The 19,438-nt window shown below is 37.8% G+C and overlaps 4 protein-coding genes across 5 annotated transcripts in view; 2 read left to right on the top strand and 2 right to left on the bottom strand.

Annotated features, from left to right (window-relative positions):
- Positions 1-11,249, top strand: part of LOC128683661 (probable cytosolic Fe-S cluster assembly factor GL21135) — a 132,364-nt gene extending 121,115 nt beyond the window's left edge. Inside the window, exons 2-9 of the mRNA XM_053769515.1 lie at positions 5,540-5,641; positions 5,809-6,023; positions 6,586-6,731; positions 7,158-7,316; positions 7,592-7,840; positions 8,200-8,407; positions 9,550-9,707; positions 10,464-11,249. Of these exons, the coding sequence (XP_053625490.1) occupies positions 5,576-5,641; positions 5,809-6,023; positions 6,586-6,731; positions 7,158-7,316; positions 7,592-7,840; positions 8,200-8,407; positions 9,550-9,707; positions 10,464-10,705 (1,443 nt within the window). The 5' untranslated portion in view covers positions 5,540-5,575 and the 3' untranslated portion in view covers positions 10,706-11,249. The remainder of the gene's footprint in view (positions 1-5,539; positions 5,642-5,808; positions 6,024-6,585; positions 6,732-7,157; positions 7,317-7,591; positions 7,841-8,199; positions 8,408-9,549; positions 9,708-10,463) is intronic.
- LOC128683671 (uncharacterized protein) lies at positions 180-4,267 on the bottom strand. The gene is made up of 2 exons (XM_053769533.2): positions 4,049-4,267; positions 180-2,193 (listed from the first exon to the last, which is right to left on the bottom strand). The coding sequence occupies exons 1-2, from the start codon at positions 4,130-4,132 to the stop codon at positions 1,945-1,947; spliced, it is 333 nt and encodes a 110-aa protein (XP_053625508.1). The 5' UTR covers positions 4,133-4,267; the 3' UTR covers positions 180-1,944.
- Positions 11,250-11,830: 581 nt separating the features above from the next.
- Positions 11,831-16,782, top strand: LOC128683669 (apolipoprotein D-like). 2 transcript variants are annotated; one of them, XM_053769531.2, is made up of 4 exons: positions 11,831-12,272; positions 15,288-15,415; positions 16,093-16,295; positions 16,615-16,782. In XM_053769531.2, exons 1-4 carry the CDS (start codon positions 12,147-12,149, stop codon positions 16,767-16,769), a joined length of 612 nt encoding a protein of 203 aa, XP_053625506.1. In that variant the 5' UTR covers positions 11,831-12,146; the 3' UTR covers positions 16,770-16,782. The 2 variants fall into 2 exon arrangements, with proteins under 2 accessions (XP_053625506.1, XP_053625505.1); XM_053769530.2 differs by having other exon boundaries at positions 11,874-12,272; positions 15,288-15,418.
- A 246-nt stretch (positions 16,783-17,028) lies between these two features.
- Josd (Josephin domain containing) lies at positions 17,029-19,154 on the bottom strand. The gene is made up of 4 exons (XM_053769529.1): positions 18,870-19,154; positions 18,503-18,675; positions 18,246-18,426; positions 17,029-18,111 (listed from the first exon to the last, which is right to left on the bottom strand). The coding sequence occupies exons 1-4, from the start codon at positions 18,948-18,950 to the stop codon at positions 17,842-17,844; spliced, it is 705 nt and encodes a 234-aa protein (XP_053625504.1). The 5' UTR covers positions 18,951-19,154; the 3' UTR covers positions 17,029-17,841.
- Between the last annotated feature and the right edge of the window lie 284 nt (positions 19,155-19,438).

Genomic DNA, 19,438 nt, shown 5'->3' with positions numbered 1-19,438 from the left:
AGGAAATAAAATATTTTTTTTATATAAAATATTGATTTTATTGTTATAAAATTTGAACACACCCACACACAATAATTATAATTAAAATATCGTTTTGTATTTTATTTACATTGTACAATTATTTTGTGAATTATCATAATTTAAGATCGTAAATTATGAAGTGAAAGAAATAAGTCACATAAAATTCATATTTAGGTATATTTGTAAATACATTGCATATTTAAATATGGCCTCCAGTTTTTTTGTACATTCATCACACAAAACTAAAATAAACACACGCAACTCTTAAAAACAATGATGTACATAATTGACATGATTATTTTTACAAAGGCTTTTCGTAATTACAATTCTCATTATAGTTAATACCATGCCTCAGTGAACAATAGATCTCGGAACTAAGCTCAAGGTCTGTCGGTTAATTGACAAAAAAAAATAATTGCTTCGACATCGGCCAAGACGCAAGTTATGTGAACTGCCACCTTCCATTTATGCGCAATTAATATTGTACTCGAGATTACGTCACTTCTACGGTTGACCCTGATTTGCTATGGACTCGATTACTTTAGTCTTTTTAGTTTATGTTTATTGTATTATAGCCAAACAACACGCTAATTCGGTTCGATGATTCATTTCTTTAGATCCGCGTGGGTACTTATAGGTAGACCGATGGTACCTATATAATGCTTTACATCGATAAATATTTTGCCCAAAAGCCACTTACATGGTCCTAATATATATGGTCATTATAATGTACTAACTGTCGCCTGTGACTATGGCCTCAGTAGACAATGTAAGACCCCGGGCCACTAACTATCTATTCCAAATTTCATCAAAATCGGCCCAGCTATGGAGCCGTGAAAGCGTGACAAACTTTCGCATTTATTCTTAATATTGGAATTATATGTAACAGTGATAGTATTTTTTATTACTTAAAGAAACGCACACAAGCGCATACTGTGCATAGTTTGGCGAAGTGAAGATAAAAATATTTTTGTGCGTCGTACCTAGTTTGGCCCACCCTCATGTTTTGCGGTCGCGCGGACTACTTACACATTGTGTGCTTAGCTGTCCAAATACCAATGCACGCCGAACTAGAGACAGATTCATGCATTATTTGTTCTAGCTGTTTCTGAAATTGTACAAATACTTTTAAGAGAAATGAACACAAGTTCGTGGAATTTCTTGTGTGTTTTTGACAGTTTATTGGTGCAAAATTGTCTTGCTTTGTTCGCCATCTGACCTGTAAGAAATTGAATAAAATAATATATTTTACCCGTAAGAATTTCCATTATTGAGGCCGTGACATTCCAAATATTGTTGTGCTCACATTTATGTAGTGTTGATAATATCTGCTAACGTTAATTTCACGTTACATTTAATTAGTACAAAGCACTTTAGACCACGAGTTAGGTACAATGCCAAAAGAAAACGTAACTAAAGTAAAATATTTTTCCGCGTTTATGCTAATGGTGCTTATGTACCTATTGTTCCTAAACTTTTCTTGGTTTAAGCGTCTACCAACAATTTGCATATGAAAATGACAGTACCTAATTATTGTACATTGGACATAACTTCACGTATACTAGAACAAATAAATACTGGCTGGACGGTCAAGAGTTTAGTACCTAATTACTACAATATGCAGTCTTTGTGAATTTATTATTCAAAGAAAAACTTCCATTACTGACAAAATAGCAAATACCTATCACGAAACTATGATTGCAAAAAATGCACGAAAAATTTTGTATGACATTAAAGTTTTGCGCATACTGCGACCGAATTAAAATCGTTTATCTCGGTACAGTAACCAATAAAAGTGCTAGGTATACTAAAGAACATTGAATGAAATGTGGTCATTGCTTTTGTCATCATAAAAAACTATACATTCCCCCAGAGCGGAACCTTGACATCTGCATACAGTTCTGGCTATTTGCCTACAAGTGTTCAGGAACACTTCCAGATGCAAATCGCCTGATTGCCGCCGAAGTACATGTAGCAGATGGTGGTGCACTCGTACGTGATCTCGAAGCCGTAGGACTCCCCCACGACCACGTGGAAGGCGGGCCCAAATTTCTTGTCCATGGACTCCTTGACCATCCTTGCAGCCAGCTCGTTATTCTGCGCGTACTTTTCGCATGCCGTCACTGACAGCTCCATCGCTTCTGTGCGCATTTCTTCGTTCATGTCTGAATGCTGGAAACAATTTGGATATTGATTATAATCAACGTTCGTGGCCGGAAATAGATTACAAAATTCTTTCGTTGAATCTAAATTACACTCTTGTTGTTACAACGTAAGTAGATCAATCTAAACAATATTGTTGAACACTCGAACTAGTTTTTCATGACTTTAACTTTTTGCAAAGTTTTAGAAAATCATATTTTGCCGCGCATGATCAAAACAACAATTTCACAGAATCTTCTATATAGAATATTCAAAGATATAATCTATTCAAATAATAGATATAATCTATTCAAAGATTTCGAGGAAATGCGTGAGTACCTATTACCAGAAACAATTTAAAGGCCCTAGATTTGCACACAATCATCTAGGTACCTTTGGAGTTTTAGATCTGGTTGGGATTCTTCTACGAAAATAGACCACTCAATAAACTTGAAATTTTCTGCGTCTTTGTAAGTATTATATTTCACCTAATTTGCTTTTTTAAAGTACTTAGGTACTTACTTACAAAAAAATCTATCTATAATGCAAACCAATCAAAAAGGATATCCAAAAAGGAAATCCAAAAGGATATGAAACAAAATTCAAAGAAATGGTACAACTGCTAAAACAAACAAATTTAGTGATGGTGGATATTATTGGTAGATACAGTCAGCAACAATAGTATCATTCATAATGTAAAGTAACAAGTCTTAAATCATTTCTTTATTAACTACGAATTCGTTTTTCGCTTTTATTGTTTCAACCATAGAGTCTCTTTTGCTGTGTTAGAATGCGGCGCTAGCTACAACTTGTGCACAGCTGGCTGTCAGATTTTCCATTTCCAACGACCGTTGTAAGAGTTCGGAAGTTAAGAAGTTTGTTCTATCAAGTGTTTACACTACGAACGATGACCGCCTACTTAGATCAGAGGTACTCGTTGACATGAAAATATTATTTATCATTCAGTCCATGGAAAACATGTGAAAAACACATCTAATCTGCGTTCGTCTTCGTGGGAAACGTAAACGAATGATTTCTAAATAAATTCATATTATCTTCGAACTTCTACTAGGTATAGGTTCATTGTCTTTTCATTATTAAGTTTCAATGGAATGAGGATCAAATATGACTCACAAATTTTTCGAAGGGCCTAGAATACATCCCTGTCCAACACCAACGCGATTCACGAGCCAAACAACTTTTTGCAGGCATCAATTAATTTCAGCTTGGCGTAATTACCTGATAAATAAATGCAAACGAACCTAGTATTAATAAGACAATGGAATGCGAATTAATTGATTCCCATGTCGACAAATCCGGGGACGGTAAGCCGATACGCAGACATGGTGCATCGACGCGGTACACTGGCCACGTCAGTGTTCCTCCTGCCGCCTCTCTCGGACCTTGATTTGTACGAAATTCGATACCTACGCCGTATTAGTTACCTAATTCATTGAAGAAATGGTTTTACTTTTTTATTAGTTGCTTTTGACATTGGAGAGAAACCCTATAGATTACTCATGAAAACACATTGTTTACAAAGGTCTAGGTAATCTAATAACTTCTTGCACTTCATGTAAGTACACTTAAATGCACATAGCTATAACTATAGATATACATATAAACGGACGACAAGATTACATAAACGCACATGCGATTAAGCCAGATTAAGCACACACAAAATTTGTGTTTTTTTATCGGTTCGTTTGGAAATTCGAAATCGTGAAAGTGTAGATACAAAAATATTTTTCCGACCCGACTGTAAAATCCAAAAATTAACGCGTACATTACGCGTACATAACATAAATAAATACCTAATTTTTATTTGTCTTGCGATCATTCAAATACAATAATTAATGATGAACTGAAATTGCAGATTACTTACCCTAATCAAAGGATATGTGTGTATCACTTTTTCTCCTGCACCTGGGGCCGCCGCCGCCGCTGCCGCTGCGCCCTCCTCAGCCATCGCCTAGAGCTGGACAACGTACTTAGAGAAAATATTCGCGATCTTCCAAATATCGAGCACAATACAAACGCGACGTATCGCCTCGCGCGTCGGATCCCCACTGTTTACGCGTTGCCTTGGATACAGACGGAGGCGGGAAGCTGTTGATTGATTTTTCTCGACGTGCAACCAACTGCATGTAACCAGCCAGTGTGTGCCTTTGCTTACTCAGCAGTTCTAATGTAAACATTTTGTATCAATGAGCAAACGCGAAAGTAAAAGTAGATGTACCTACTTACTTAAGTTGTCATTAAAAACTTGCATAAAAAAGTATTTGGGCGTAAAAGTCAATAGGGAGTTTAACATTTATCCCGCCAAAGTACAGCACTGTATGTTAGCTACATAAAAGCTTTGCCGCCTTTTGCTATGTAGATTAAAACGTTTATTTAGAGTACTTTATTAATCCTTTCATTATGTAAGCATTCGTTTGTGAAAGTATACAACAATGTAGCATATTCGGGTGCCGAAATATTGAGAAAATCGTTTTCCATAACATAAAAAAACTTCGACAACTGTGGGATACGACTCACGCTGTAAAATTTTCGAGCCAGTAAACGGTCGAAAAGAAGCTCGGAACACTTCTCACGTGAAGACTTATTAAAATATGGACTATATACAGGTAAGATCTTCAGTCAAAATCAAGTTTATATCCGTTTATGAAAACAGTTGACCGAATAATGCAGAACGTAACCTAAAATAGTGTTATTATTTTCAGGATAATTCACTAAATCCTTACTTTTTCTTTTAAACTCGGACCACGACTGCGTAGAAGGTATTTTTGGTCGTATGCAACTATATTGAAAATTGGTGCTTTTTGGCTCCATTGGCAATGTTTGTGTACCTTAGTTGTACCAGTAGCGCCATCTGTGTTGAACTTTGCGTAATATACCTATCGACCCGTATGCCACCGGCCAGTCTAAATATTTGTAAAAAGATAGATTGATATAGATTAACAGTCATATTAATATTATGATATTATTATTATTATTTAATATTATAACATTAATATGATTGTTAATCTTTCATTAGGTATAATGTTATAATATGACAAACATGAAATGCAAGAGATAGTTATTAATATTATACAGGAGTAAATAATAACTCGTCCACTTTGCATATTTTGCATGCACCTGCACCTAGAGGTATGTAGCACCCCTCATTTTAATTAGTGGGGTATTGTTAAATTAAATATAATTTGGCTGTTTGTGTTTAATTTGTGAGCCCACAAGTTTCGTCGAACATCGATGTCAAAAACTAATTACTGTCATAATCAGCTGTTTATTGTCTTCGTCTTCATCCTTCCTTCCTTCATTCGATTCATGTTTGTAATGCGATGAGTTGATTCGTTTTGTATTTACATGTTTTATATTTTAGTACTACAACATTAATTACAGCTTTATAATAATGGCATCTAGATTCAGCGGAGCCCTGCAACTTACGGATCTTGATGATTTCATTACTCCGTCTCAAGTTAGTATACACATAACCTGATCAATGTAAATATCACTGTGCATTTTCACAATTTAGTCTATAATTTATTTCGCAAATCATTTGTAGTTTCTAGCTACTGTGTTTTAACCATTAATTTCGTATTTATTATTAGTTAATGTAATTGCATATTGTTCTAACAATTTCAGGAATGTATAAAACCAGTGAAAATCGAAAAAAAGAAAACAAAAACTGGTGCAAAGATCAAAATAGGTGAAGATGGGTACTTTGATATATCAAACGGGCGAGAACAGAAGTTGCAGAAGGTGGAGATCACGCTCGCAGACTGCCTCGCGTGCAGCGGCTGCATCACGTCTGCTGAGAGCGTGCTTGTCACCCGCCAGAGCCAGGAGGAGCTGCTCAGGTTAGTTGCTCTTGTTTTTTTAATATAACAATACATAGACTAAAAATATTGTGAGTGTGAACTACTTATTTGCCATCTCTTGTTCCACTTGTGATTGGGACAAATGAAATGTTTTAAATTTTTGCATTGTAAAATGATCGTTTAATTATATATTCATACATGGTGCACTAGCCCAAAATTCTATAAGAGTAAGGCTTCCTCGTTAGAGGAACAGTTACACCATGCCATAAAATTTTGACAACAAACTGTTAAGGGCTTGTGAAGCTGATCACAAGATGAGAAAAACAAAAGAAGTGACACTGTTCATACACTAATAAAATGTATGAAAACAAATATTATTGCACATTGTCAAAATACAGGTGATATATGCTTGAATGTATGTCATTGTAGGGTATAATTGATTGGGGTCAGGTGGGTTTAAGGGTCATTATCTACAGGGGTAAGGAGTGTCCTTCTCTATGCTACTCTTTATTATATTGTGATATTGCTATAGTATTCACAATTAATTACACATATAGTACATTAAAGCTCATAATTATTTCAAGATTTATCTGAATCCCAGGGTTTTCTCAGAGAAGAAGTACATAGATACCAAAGGGAACACAAAAAATGTGAGCCTGATAGTGATATCGCTGTCGCCGCAGCCCACTCTGTCACTGGCTGCACGCTACAAGCTCACTCCAGAAGAAGCTGCTAGAAAATTAGCAGGTATGGTTTTCATTAATTCAAATTTAATTACACATGTACTGGCTTCCTTCTGATACCATAATGGTTAAACTCAGGGTTTATACTTTTTTGTTGGTTAATTTATATAGCACCAATTGTAGTTTAGCCGCAACAATGTACCCTGTCATTCTCCAGCTTTCCAACCACATGAAAAATCACCTAAAGGAATTGCTCTTGTTTTTAAGTGAAACAAAGACATACAAACACACTAAAAACATAAATAAATGTAGGAAATGAAAAATTTATAAAATCATAATTATATTATTTATTATATGCAGCTGCTGTAGTGTCCATCAAGTTTGTTGGTCTCAGTCAAAATTTTTGCTCATGTTCCTTACAAAAATTAATCATGCTTAGCCATGGGCAGGAAAAAGTATGATTATGATAATCACATTACTTATTTCGTAGGTTATTTCAAAAGTCTGGGTGCAGACCTAGTCCTGGACATGACGATAGCAGAAGACCTGTCACTGCTGGAAGCCCAGCAGGAGTTCCTGCAGCGCTACCAGGAGCAGCAGACCGACCCCAACGGCAAACACCTGCCAATGTTGGCTAGTTCTTGTCCAGGTTTGATGTTTGTTTTTGCTTATCATATTTCAGACAGTATCACGTCTTTATCCCTTACGGGGTGGACAGGGCCAAGTGTTGCGAAACTTGAAGGCAACAATTGGCTGATTCAGTAGTGATTGTATGTTAGCCTATAAGAAAAATCTTCAGTTTAAAATATAATAGGTAGAAGACTACAGTACTCTCTCGATTTGGATACTAAGATCCTCTTTATGGTTACTGAGCCAGAGGGGTAAGTAAGTAATGTAGCTAATAAAGTATATTTCTGGCACCAGGTTGGGTGTGTTACGCGGAAAAAACTCATGGCAACTTCATCCTCCCTTACATCTCCAGTACGAAGTCCCCCCAACAGATCATGGGCTCCCTCGTGAAGCAATACCTGTCCAAGCACAGGGAGGTGTCTCCGGGCGAGGTGTACCACGTGACCGTCATGCCGTGCTATGACAAGAAGCTGGAAGCCTCGAGGGAGGACTTCTACAGTGACATGATGAATTGTCACGATGTGGACTGTGTTATTACAGCTAGTAAGTTTATTTTGTAATTTAATGCTTATTATTTTTAGTAGAACATGTGTTTTTTAGAGACTATTCCATATCCTCCGTCTATGTTGAACAAGGTGACTAAGGGACACGTGTAGTTAATAGTCAATCATAGAATTCCACACATGATTGAAAAGAAAGACATATTCGTGCTGGTGGAAAATCATTACAAGGGGATGATGAATTGATATCATAATAGTGTACCGAGACATAGCCGAGGGAACACTCGAGTTGAGAATGATACCTTCTTCTGCTTCCATGATGATTGAAAATTGAAAATAAAAATTTTTATACAATATTTCTGTTCGAATTTTCAACGTAAAATTTTGTTTTATTTTCTCCAGTTGAGCTGGAACAAATGCTGTCGAACAGCAACATCTCCCTGGGCGACGCGCCCCTCAGCCCGCTTGACTGGCCGTGGGGGGAGGGGGAGTCGGGGCTCCGCAGCCACGCGGGCTCAGGCTCCGGGGGGTACGCGGACCACGTGTTTTTGCACGCGGCTGAACAGCTCTTTGGGGAGTCGAATGCTACGCTTGTTTACAAAAATTTGAGGTAACTGTAATTTTACTAATTTTTGAAAGATTTGTGAACGAAATATTCTGATAAGTTTTTATAACAAAGAAAAGATAGGCAGAGACCAAAAGTTAGAAGAGGCTTTGTCCAGCAGTGAGGTAATATAAAACTAAGTTTGGGCGAGTTTATCTGTACCTATTTCCACTTTTATGGAAATAGGCCAACGTAAGAAAATTACTGCATTCAAATAACAAAAGATTTGTTATAAGTTCATATATGCCGTCATTATACAAATATATAATCTAGCTACTATTGAAGACAATAGTGTTGCTTCATCGGCTCGATACTATAGTAAAGATGTCCTGACCTGCGTATCGGATTTCGCAATTTAACATTGCTACTCTAAATCAATAAGGTCATATATGTTTTTTACACTACTCATGAAATCGATGGAAAACATAGTGAGGAAAACTGCACTCGATTATTTTTCTGCGGAAAATGCTACATGACTTGGTAAAAAATAAATACATTAAGATTTATAAATAACCTAACAATAATTAAATGTCACTTTAATTGATCAGTTTTATTAATAACGTAATTGAATATTTCTTTAGTGCATTTTGACTGCAAAAATCACTGTCATACAAGCTCCATTTTTTTTTTACATTCTTCTTTGCGTGTCGATGGCAAATCAACGCTTTATTGGGTGCTACCTAAATATATTCTTGCTAGAACCGGGCCACTTCGATGGCATCATCGGAAGCTGCCATCAAGTCAACCCGAGTACAAGTGTATGGACACTCGGGACAGACGAGGAGATGAACCATCGATTGTGGGGAGAAGCCACAATCGCACATGTTCTGAAACTGGTCAAGCATACCCCATCTAGCCAGACATAACTTTTTGACATTAAAAAAATGCATCTAATTCGCACTTATATATCTGATTTGACTAGTTGGATAGTAACCAGTGGCCAAAGAAGAACTTAAAGCAAAGAGTTAAAACTAAAAACTCGTGGTTAAACATAGTTTACGTTGGCTCGGTGTGGATCACTTCTTCATAGCCGTATTTCCTCATGGCTGAGGGTCGTGATCATTACGTGATATGAAACACGCACAACAAATTTCTTAGTTACTATTATCGGTGTGGATAAACAGATACATTCTAGTTCATCAAAACAGGAATCCGGACTTCAGAGAAGTGACTCTAGAGAAGGACGGCAAGGAGGTGTTGAGGTTCGCGGTCGCGAACGGGTTCCGCAACATTCAGAACCTGGTGCAGAAGCTCAAGCGCGGGAAGTCTCCGTACCACTACGTTGAAGTGATGGCGTGTCCTTCAGGTAATACTCGCTTATTACTTCTTCTTATTCTCATTTTTTTTGAACGTGGTATTGGTAACACTGTTGTGAGAATTTAAGGCATCTAATTATGACTTTTACGCAATCAAGCCAGCTCTACTTGGGTTTACCCATTCTTCCAACCTGACCGTTCCTCCGCTCCACCCGACCTCGGTGGCGCAGTGGTAAAGTGCTTGCCTCTGAACCAAGAGGTCCCGGGTTCGATCCCCGGTCAGGTTATTATGGAAAATTACTTCTTTTTCTGATTGGCCCGGGTCTTGGATTTTATCTATTAATCATAAAATATAATAAATGTATTAGGACAAATCACACAGTTGAGTTGTCAATTGTTGAGTTAGTATATCATAACACAAGTCTCGAACTTACTTTGGGGCTAGCTCAATCTGTGTGAATTGTCCTAATATATTTATTTATTTTATTTAATTATTCCAGGACTGAGCAAGTAGCATAGCAAGATATTTGTTTCAAACGAACTTGCCAGTTTCCACGTTATGAACGAAGGCTGTCGCAGACAGCGTTGTCATTTCCATAACACGCAACTCTTGTGTCGCTCAAGCACTGGCCATCCTCCACTGCCATACAAAACGATAGTCCTTTTGTGATGAACTCAACCTGACACTAGTTAGCGAATTGTTATTTAATGATCACTAACACTTCGTATCAGATTTTATTCAAGTCGCCAATAAATGTGTCCTATCTGACCTTTGATTATAACAACAAGAAACAAAAATTCTCCAGGTTGTCTAAACGGAGGTGCTCAAGCCCGGCCAGTGTCAGGAGAGAGCGGTCGCGAGCTGGTCTCCCAACTGGAACTCCTGTACTCGGAGCTGCCCCGCGCCCACCCCCCATCCAACCGCCTCGTCCCCCGGCTGTACGCCGAGTGGCTCGACGGACGGGACTCAGACAAGGCCCGCGCGGTGCTGCACACGGGGTACCACGCCGTCGAGAAGTCTGATATGGCGCTTAATATTAAGTGGTGATGGTAGCGACATCTGTAGGTAATGTAAATGATTTATTGTACTTGCTTCTTCCTAGAAGTCACTTCCTAGACTTCAATACTCTATGGTCCATAGGCGCTTGCACAATGCGCGGGCGCATTGTCCAGTTATATTTATATATACACATCTTGTTGGTTACCAAATTCAATTTTAATTAAGGTCTGCGCATAATATATTTTCCAAAAAAATGGAAAATTCAATCATTTTTATTTTGCAATTACCAACACATGTTTCGTTCACATTTTGAACAAATAAACCTATATTAAAGTCTGCGTCTTTTTAATGTGTATAACATCAACAAGCATTATGGGAAGTGTATAAGATCCTAATTAATAAGCAATTACTATAAATAGCTGTACATTTTTGTATATATTGATTTATGTATGATAACATTTTAAACTAAGTGCACAAGTTTTTATGACTATTGATTTTGTTCAAGATTCATTTATATATGTTTTAAATCATATGTTTAAGAACAATGTTTGTTATAAAAATAATATCGAACAATAAAATTGTTGGAACCGTCTATTTTTGTGTGACAACAGTATCCTAATTTCCATGAGTCAATAAATATTTAATTGTTCTTCGCTCGTGGTGACCTCTCGCTACAAAAGAATTGTTATGACTTATGCACTGTCACTTTATCGCGCGTTTTAATTTTAAGCGCGTATATGCAGATTGGTATGTGCTGGTACATAGGTGAGTGTTAAGGCCAGCTGCGCACACGTGAAAATATTCTTTTTTATTTTTCATTTTCAAAGTCGAACAATGGACAATAAGTTTTTGTTTCCCTGTACTGCTGTTACTATTCTGTTTGCCGCGTAATGGTAGCTGTGAAATCGGAATTCTGTATACTCTCTCTCGCTCCTCGTTCGTCTGAGCGTCTTCCCGTTTCTCCACGATCATCGAGCGTCCGAGACCAGAGTAGTAATTGACAAAACAATACTATTACAGGGATTTTATTGACCGCATGAAATCAACTACATATATTGTCTATAGTCTATATCTATAACTAGTATACAGTATACAGAATGGGTCCCTGTTTATTCGTAGGTATATATACTGTATACCTATGATTCATTTAGTCCCGAATGTAATATATAACAGTGTTAATTAACTTTTTAGATTAGTGAATGTCTTCTAGACCTCTTCCCAACACCACTCAAAAGATCAGTGGCACTAAAATTCTAATAATTTTAAATAGAGGAATTTCAAGTCACAATTCAGTCGCTGTACCGCTTCGTATGTGAAAACCCTAATGGGCTAATGAATAATCGATAGGATCATACTGACAGCGGTTAGTGTGAGTGCGCCGGTCGCGGGCGCAGCGTCGTGTTGACCAAATAATGCTCATGTTTACAAAACACCGCGGCAATCTCACTCCCCATAGACTAATCACTATCAGTACCGTGGGACTAGAGACATGGGCGACTTCCGTGTGAACGCGGGTGCGTTATGTTTCCTACTGTTGTGTGTCGGGCCGGCGACCAACACGGGACTGGGGAGGTGCCCCGTGTACCCCCAGCTGCCGAACTTCGATATTAGCAAGGTGAGCTGATCTTCACATCATCATCGTCAGCCATTTTAATGTCCACACTATAGGTGCACTAGCCTTAAGGAATGGCAGGACGATGGGCTAAGAGTAGTGATGTAATGTTCTCGAAATTCCCGAGAATTTTCTTCACATCATTCTCGTGAAATTTCCTATGAGAATTTCTGTTGGAAACCTGTGGGAGTTCTCAAGGATTGCTCCCTTGAAAATTTCAAGATTTCCGAGAATTTCTCAGCGGCACATCGATGACCATGACCCATGCACACAAGCTAGTCCCATCGCGGGCCCTTTTTAACTGGCTATGTATTCAATGGAATTTTCAAGTTATCTTCTTGCTTTTCTGGAGAGGCAGTGGTGAAACTCAACGCCCACTGCTAGACATGTCTCTTCTAAAGATTTCCACAGACCAACACAAGAGTGATAGAAAACTTTCGACTTAAAATATATAATTGTAATCATATATCAATATCTAACATATAAGCATTTTGATCTTCGATAGAATTTTTTTAAAAGTTGAACAGCAGATTTCAATGCAGAAATCAGTCACCGGTGGGTAATGACCACAACACGCGACTGTTTGCTCTAAAATCACCACAAAAAACATACCGCAACCAGATTTCGGATGTTCTTTCCTTTGTAAGGGAGATGTCAGCGCTCATAACCGAAGAGCATACATGAAGATAGTAATGAATAAAGAGGAAGCGAGTGAGATGACTTTGGGGGCAAAATTATACTTCAATGTATTATTATTATTTTTCCACAAAACTACAAACTTAATCAAACATTAAACCTACTTACATAATAATAAAGTACCTATACGTTTTAATTATCAAATTAAAATTGAGTTTGATTAAAAGTTTCATTGTAATTTGAATTATTTTTTATGAGCTAATATGTAATCGCACAACGCGATCCTCGGCAGTATAGACAAAAGGCCAAAAAGGAACAAAATTCCCATTGGACCATCACTGCGTCGCCTACCCTTATCCCATTTTGAGAGAGAAAGAGAGAGTACAACATGTCACTCTCTTCTTTGCCCGGTGTGACGACAAGATAAACGACACTACATTATCTACATACTACTTACATACTCTTTCCATTATGTGGTCACCTGTCGCATGTTTTTCAGTATCGACCAAGGCCTTCACACTTCAATCTAGTGGTCTTCGCGTCGTCAGTAAACATTCCCTAATGAATGCTAATGTATGCAGATTTAAACCACCAATAATTACACTTTTACGGAACAAACAATATGTCACATGATTTCGATTGAGCACGGAAATAAATGCATCAATACATTTCATAAAATAGTAAAATATTGTGTCTGTAAATAAAAATGTCTGTCCAATATTGACGACCTCGGTGGCGCAGTGGTAAAGTTCTTGCCACTGAACCAAGAGGTCCCGGGTTCGATCCCCGGTCGGGTCATGATGGAAAACAATATTTTTCTGATTGGCCCGGGTCTTGGATGTTTATCTATTTATTTGTTATAAAATATAGTATCGTTGAGTTAGTATCCCATAACACAAGTCTCAAACTTACTTTGGGGCTAGCTCAATATGTGTGGGTCCTCATTTATTTATTTATATTTATTTAATATCTATTTTTTTGTCTGTAGACGTGACTAATCTGTGTGGACGGATTTTCATGAAAGCTACAAAATATCGTTAATTTTAGATACAATGCAGTATCATAATAAAATAGCTAAACTATAAGACATACAAAAATGGTGCCTTAGCAAAAGTTGTTCAGCCTGATAAGCATCTTTTCTTCACGTATATGTATAAAAATCGAAAATCTGGAACATCTCTAAAGTGGAACTCCTAAGAGACCAGCTGCACTAAAGCATTGTATATGGAAATGGCACCTTAGCGAAACCTATTCAGCTTGATAAGCATTTTCGGTTGACGTATAAAAATCGAAAATTGAATCTGATGTGGAACTCGCAAGAGACCATAAATGCATGATTATGATGATAAGCATGACCTGGTTGTGCACCCAGGAACGGCTCCAGTCATGGGTACTCCTGAACGGTTTACCGCACAGACATTATCATTACTTTTTCACGTATTGAATGTAACAAGATCCCTCAGTCTATACCGAAGTGGTTCGTATTCATAATACGCCTAAGTCCGAAGAGTTGACGCGAACGAAGTCGCGGATTACTTGTTGTTGTCCTGTAGTTAGACTCTATTTATAGTTGCTCCTGGCAGTCAGGGGTCAGCGTGACGTAGGGCGCGCAGACGCTGCGTCGCCGCTTGCCGACTCATGCGCTCGTCATGCGACCTTCTCCATCCTTCCATTATGTTTACTGCATTACCTTCCGTGCCGCTGTTGCATAACAATGACATTCCTAAAAGCTACGCCCACTTCATTAATATTACGTTCCACGGGTAAAAGTACCTTATGGACGGATTTTTAATTTGTCTTCGATCTAAATAGTTTTTGAGTAGCAGATTATAGAAATATGCGTAAGTAAAAATGGATGGAAAAGACCAGAAACAGGGATACATGTAAAGAGATTGAGGAAGCTTTTGCCCAGCAGTGGGACATGTTGTTGCTACTTTAAAAAATCGACACTCGTAGAAATCACAAATAATAAATTGTATTGCTGTACATATAGGTACAGTCAGCATCATAAACATATTGTGTAACAGAGTCCTCAATAATATGTTACTGCAAAAATTTCAACTTTATCTTAGCATCTAAAGTTCTCAAATTAATCTTAACTGTCAAAGAGTCATAAATATCTGCGTATCGAAAGTTACCATTTACATGTTACGGTTAAAAAAAAAGACTACCTTAGTCTTTTTGTACTTTCTTTCCTCTTTGAGCATATCCAAACAAAATGGTACCAGAGCATATCCAAACAAAATGGTACCTCCTACCAAAATGGTAGGAGGACAAATCACCCGTGGTGATCTATAAATAATAATATCCAAACAAATGGATGTTGGTAGTATCCAGGAGATTTGAATTTAAATAATTTTTGTCAACTTCCCTCAATTCCAGATGACAGGCACCTGGTACGAGGTGGAGCGGTCGTTCTACCTGATGGAGCTGTCCGCGAGCTGCACGGAGCTCCACGTGTCGCTGAACGAGAAGGGCTACCTGCTCATCTCCATCAACACTGTCAATAGGTGGTAAGCTAATTTATTATTACTAAATACTATAACAGTAGACACCTGGTTTCTAATTCGTGTTGTTGAAAGTCAGCTCTAAACTACCATAAAAAAAGTTAGAGTAAAGTTAGAGTTAGGGCTAACAAAATTGGTAGGTACCAATTTTGTTAGCCCCAAAGTTCGATTAACTTGTGTTTTGGGATACTAACTCGAAGATTGATTAATTGATTTTTTAACAAAAAAAAATATAATAGATAAACATCAAAGACCGTGAAAATTACAGAGGTGGACAAAATTCGTCATTGTCATTTATTGTTACTTGTGGAGAATGAGTTTTGGAAATTATGTAGTTAGATACCACCTATCGAGTGTAAATCTTGTGTGGAGTTGGCGTTTTTACGGTTTTTACTAGGCACGCTTAATGATTTCTAATGAAAAACTGGTAATTAATTATAAAGTTTATTTATGATTTTCAACCACCATGATACAGAGCAGCGCAGGAAGAAATCTCAATCCGAAGGCGGGAAAAGCAAAACTTGTCATTTGACAGTTCTCTATTGACAAAACAGGATGCGTTCTATATTTCAATAATTACAATTCAAATATCGTCTCGAGAAATTGGTGTTCCTTAGGGCTGTGTATTAGGTCCGTTTGAATAATATTTCACATCCTAAATGTACTATTTACTGTTGCAGGTTGGGCAGGCCATCGGCGTCGTACGGGCTGGGCATCCCGAGCCACAACGGTTCGTCCCTGTTCCGGTACAAGGTCAACAACCGCATGCCGTACATCATCGGGCGGCTGCTGCCGGGCGCCGGGCTCTATAACATCCTGTTCACTGACTATAACCGGTTCGCGCTGGTCTGGTCTTGCACCAGCCTCACCGTCGCACACTCTGGTAGTTTTTAACCGTTACTTTATCCCACTTCTGGGCAAGATCTCCCCATCATCCAGTCCTTTATCTAAAGCACTCTGATATTGTCTTCTTTTTTTTCTTGCAAGAGATTTGAGGATATTGGAATGGATGAAACCTAAAAACAACGTGATATGATGTGTGACCGGCTGATCAAGAGTGACCTCTGACCTATTATATGATGATGCGCCTTTAAACCATGGTCCTAAACATTTTCAATTTGCAGCGTGTCTGCCTAGGCCTTATCTAATGCTAATTAACATCAGAGTTAATCAGGACCTGACATTTTTGCCTGCTATTGCAGACCGCATATGGGTGCTGGGGCGCAAGCGCGAGATCCCGGCGGAGCTGCGCGCGCAGATCTACGCGCTAATGGCGGAGCTGCGGCTCGACCCCGACCGTCTCATCATCTCCAAAAACAATAACTGCTCTGAGCCAAAACTGCCCGCAATAAACTGACCTTGACACGCAACTTATGTTTTTAGTTTATGCCCGCTACACACTATCGGCGTACTCGTCAGACAGATGACGACGCAAATGTACGCTACATTGCGTAGTTACGACGTACACAGTGAAAAACTGGCAATGTATGCTGAATCCGACAAAGTTTGCCAATATAGCTGGCAATAGAATATTCTATTTGAGTTTTATAGTAATTGATAGGGCTAATACATATATTTGAGGTATGTACATAAATGATTAAAATAAAAAGAAAATATTATCTCCATCACACTTTCTATTTTTTGAAAAAATATTTTATATTTACAAAGTTACAGAACAAGATCTACCAAATTATTTCACAAAGTGATGTCAATTATTCACATAATTATTCAAGGCTTGATATGACGCAAGATATTAACAAAAAAAAAATATTGCAAAATAGATAAATCTAAAATATATTGTGCTTGAAAACAAACAAAATAGTAAAATTGTCTTATGTATATGTGCTTCATAATTACCTATTTATTTATTATAGTCCACTTACTCTTGAGTTTGAACAGTTTGGTTAAGACATTTGGCATTGTACCTATTGCACTTGGGAGTGGCGCGGGCAGTGCACTGCCGCTCCACATATCTACAGTTTCATTCTACCTTATTTACTATTACATTAAAATTCTATACTACAAAAAGTGTAGGCTGAAATACACCATTCAGATTTTACATTATGCATAGATTCTATTTGGAACAATGTAGATTGATAATATATTTAGTTCAAAATGTTGACTATAAAAACGAAGAATACTTTCCTTATTATATTAACAATAGGCCAAAAACTTATAATAAGAATTTCTAATCTTATTTGAACAATTCATGAAAATTTTGTGCAAAACCAAAAAATAAAGTATTGACTAATAAAATAAAACAAAATCATGTAAATAAAAACAAAACCTTATGTACTGCATTAGCCAAGGACGCAGACCAACACCTAGTCCAATAAATTGAGACATTATAAAACCACTTTCATCACACAACACACAGAAAGAATATTGCGACAATTGCTGTCACAGTCTATGAATATTGAAAATGCATGCTATTGCAAACTGTTCTCCTTGAAGTCTGCATAGTTCCTAATGTCGGTCACTCTGAGGCACTCCACGTCACGATTCCGGCAGTCATACTCCGCCATGGAGGTGCTGTCGGGGCTGTCATGGTGGTTTGTATTGTGGCTGTGTAGGTTGTTCTGCAGTGCATACTGGTGCATCCATAGCTGCTTCTCATCCACCTCTTTGCTCACAACCACAAACAGTTCCTTCTCTTTGCTTTCTAACTGCTCCTTTAGATATGCTATTAAATCACTACTCTGAAATATAAACAGAAATAATAAGAAAATAAATCAATAGGGACAAACAATAAAAAAAATTTCATTGTACCATAGCTGGGCCTCCTCTGCTTCCCCATAATCTAAACAACTATGCACATTAAAATATTCCCTACCCTTCCTATAAGCTGTGGGGCTTCCAGCTTCGAGTCCAGATTGTAGAAGTTGCCTTGTATCTGCCTGATGGTGATCCAGTGGCGCCGACGCAGTGGCAGCATCACAAAGCCTAATTTGTAGTCTGATGGCACATTGAGGATGAATCCACAAATGTTGGACAAGTCCAGACAGCCTGGATCTCTGAAATAATTTCAAATCAATTAATACCAGTGATTTCCTCCATTCAAGTGATACATTCATTCATTAAAAAACTTACTTTCTTTTGTCAAACCATACAGCCTCGCAGCCCTTCTTCTGCAAGGCTGCCATGATGACATTTATGTCGTAGTTGCCGAGCCCCAGCATCGAGCGGTGCGGGTTGATCCATACGTTCGGCGACAACCGGCTGCATATCGAGTCAAGCTCCGATTTGGAGAATGTTCCACGAGTCTGAAATTCCAAATGGTACACCTATTATCGCACTAATATTAACCGCTAATGACACTATTCATTAGCGGTATTCTAATTCATAATATGCTACGTAAATAGAATACGTTTCGTGTGTTTGCTCACCACCAAGGTAAAATGATTTCACGGCCACTGGCGGCGTATTTCAGTGGATGGCATTGAAGATAAAGACTTACCTGGAATAAATTGTTAAGCGCATGCAAAGCGCACAGCTCTTTAACCTGTTTTTCATGGTAAATTGTGGGTTTTGGATTCATGTCGTTTACTATTCATACAACATCATTTTCTTCCTGCCTTATAAAATTTTAAACATATTGTTCATTTGGCAAATTTTTGAACACGAATTTCCACTGGAATCTTAAATTATATCACCAATTTTTAAATTTATTTAAGTTTTATTTGCATCGCTATACAAATCTGTACTGGACTTGACAATTTACTCCACTGAACTGACAAGCAGTACGTTCATATCATAGACAAAAACATAGACAATAAACGTTTTTAAAAATAAAGTCATATTCCACACCCAGCAAAGTAATGTTGCTGTAGCTGTACCTGTCTTGACCTTACCGATTGCAAGAAGAGTGGCCAAGACTTCGTCCTGCGGTGCTTAGCGCGGCCGCATACGTTCGGTTTTCAAATCGGAATTGGTGATGATGTTTTTAGATTCGAAATTCCGTGATACTAGCGCACCCGTTCTATTTTTTGTATTCGGAATCCTAACCGAACTTGTCGCTAAATTTTG

Source organism: Plodia interpunctella, chromosome 3 (genome assembly GCF_027563975.2).
Source record: "Plodia interpunctella isolate USDA-ARS_2022_Savannah chromosome 3, ilPloInte3.2, whole genome shotgun sequence".
Classification (NCBI taxonomy): domain Eukaryota; kingdom Metazoa; phylum Arthropoda; class Insecta; order Lepidoptera; family Pyralidae; genus Plodia; species Plodia interpunctella.
Note: the sequence above shows the minus strand (reverse complement) of the source record. Positions and strands in the feature narration are given on the sequence as shown.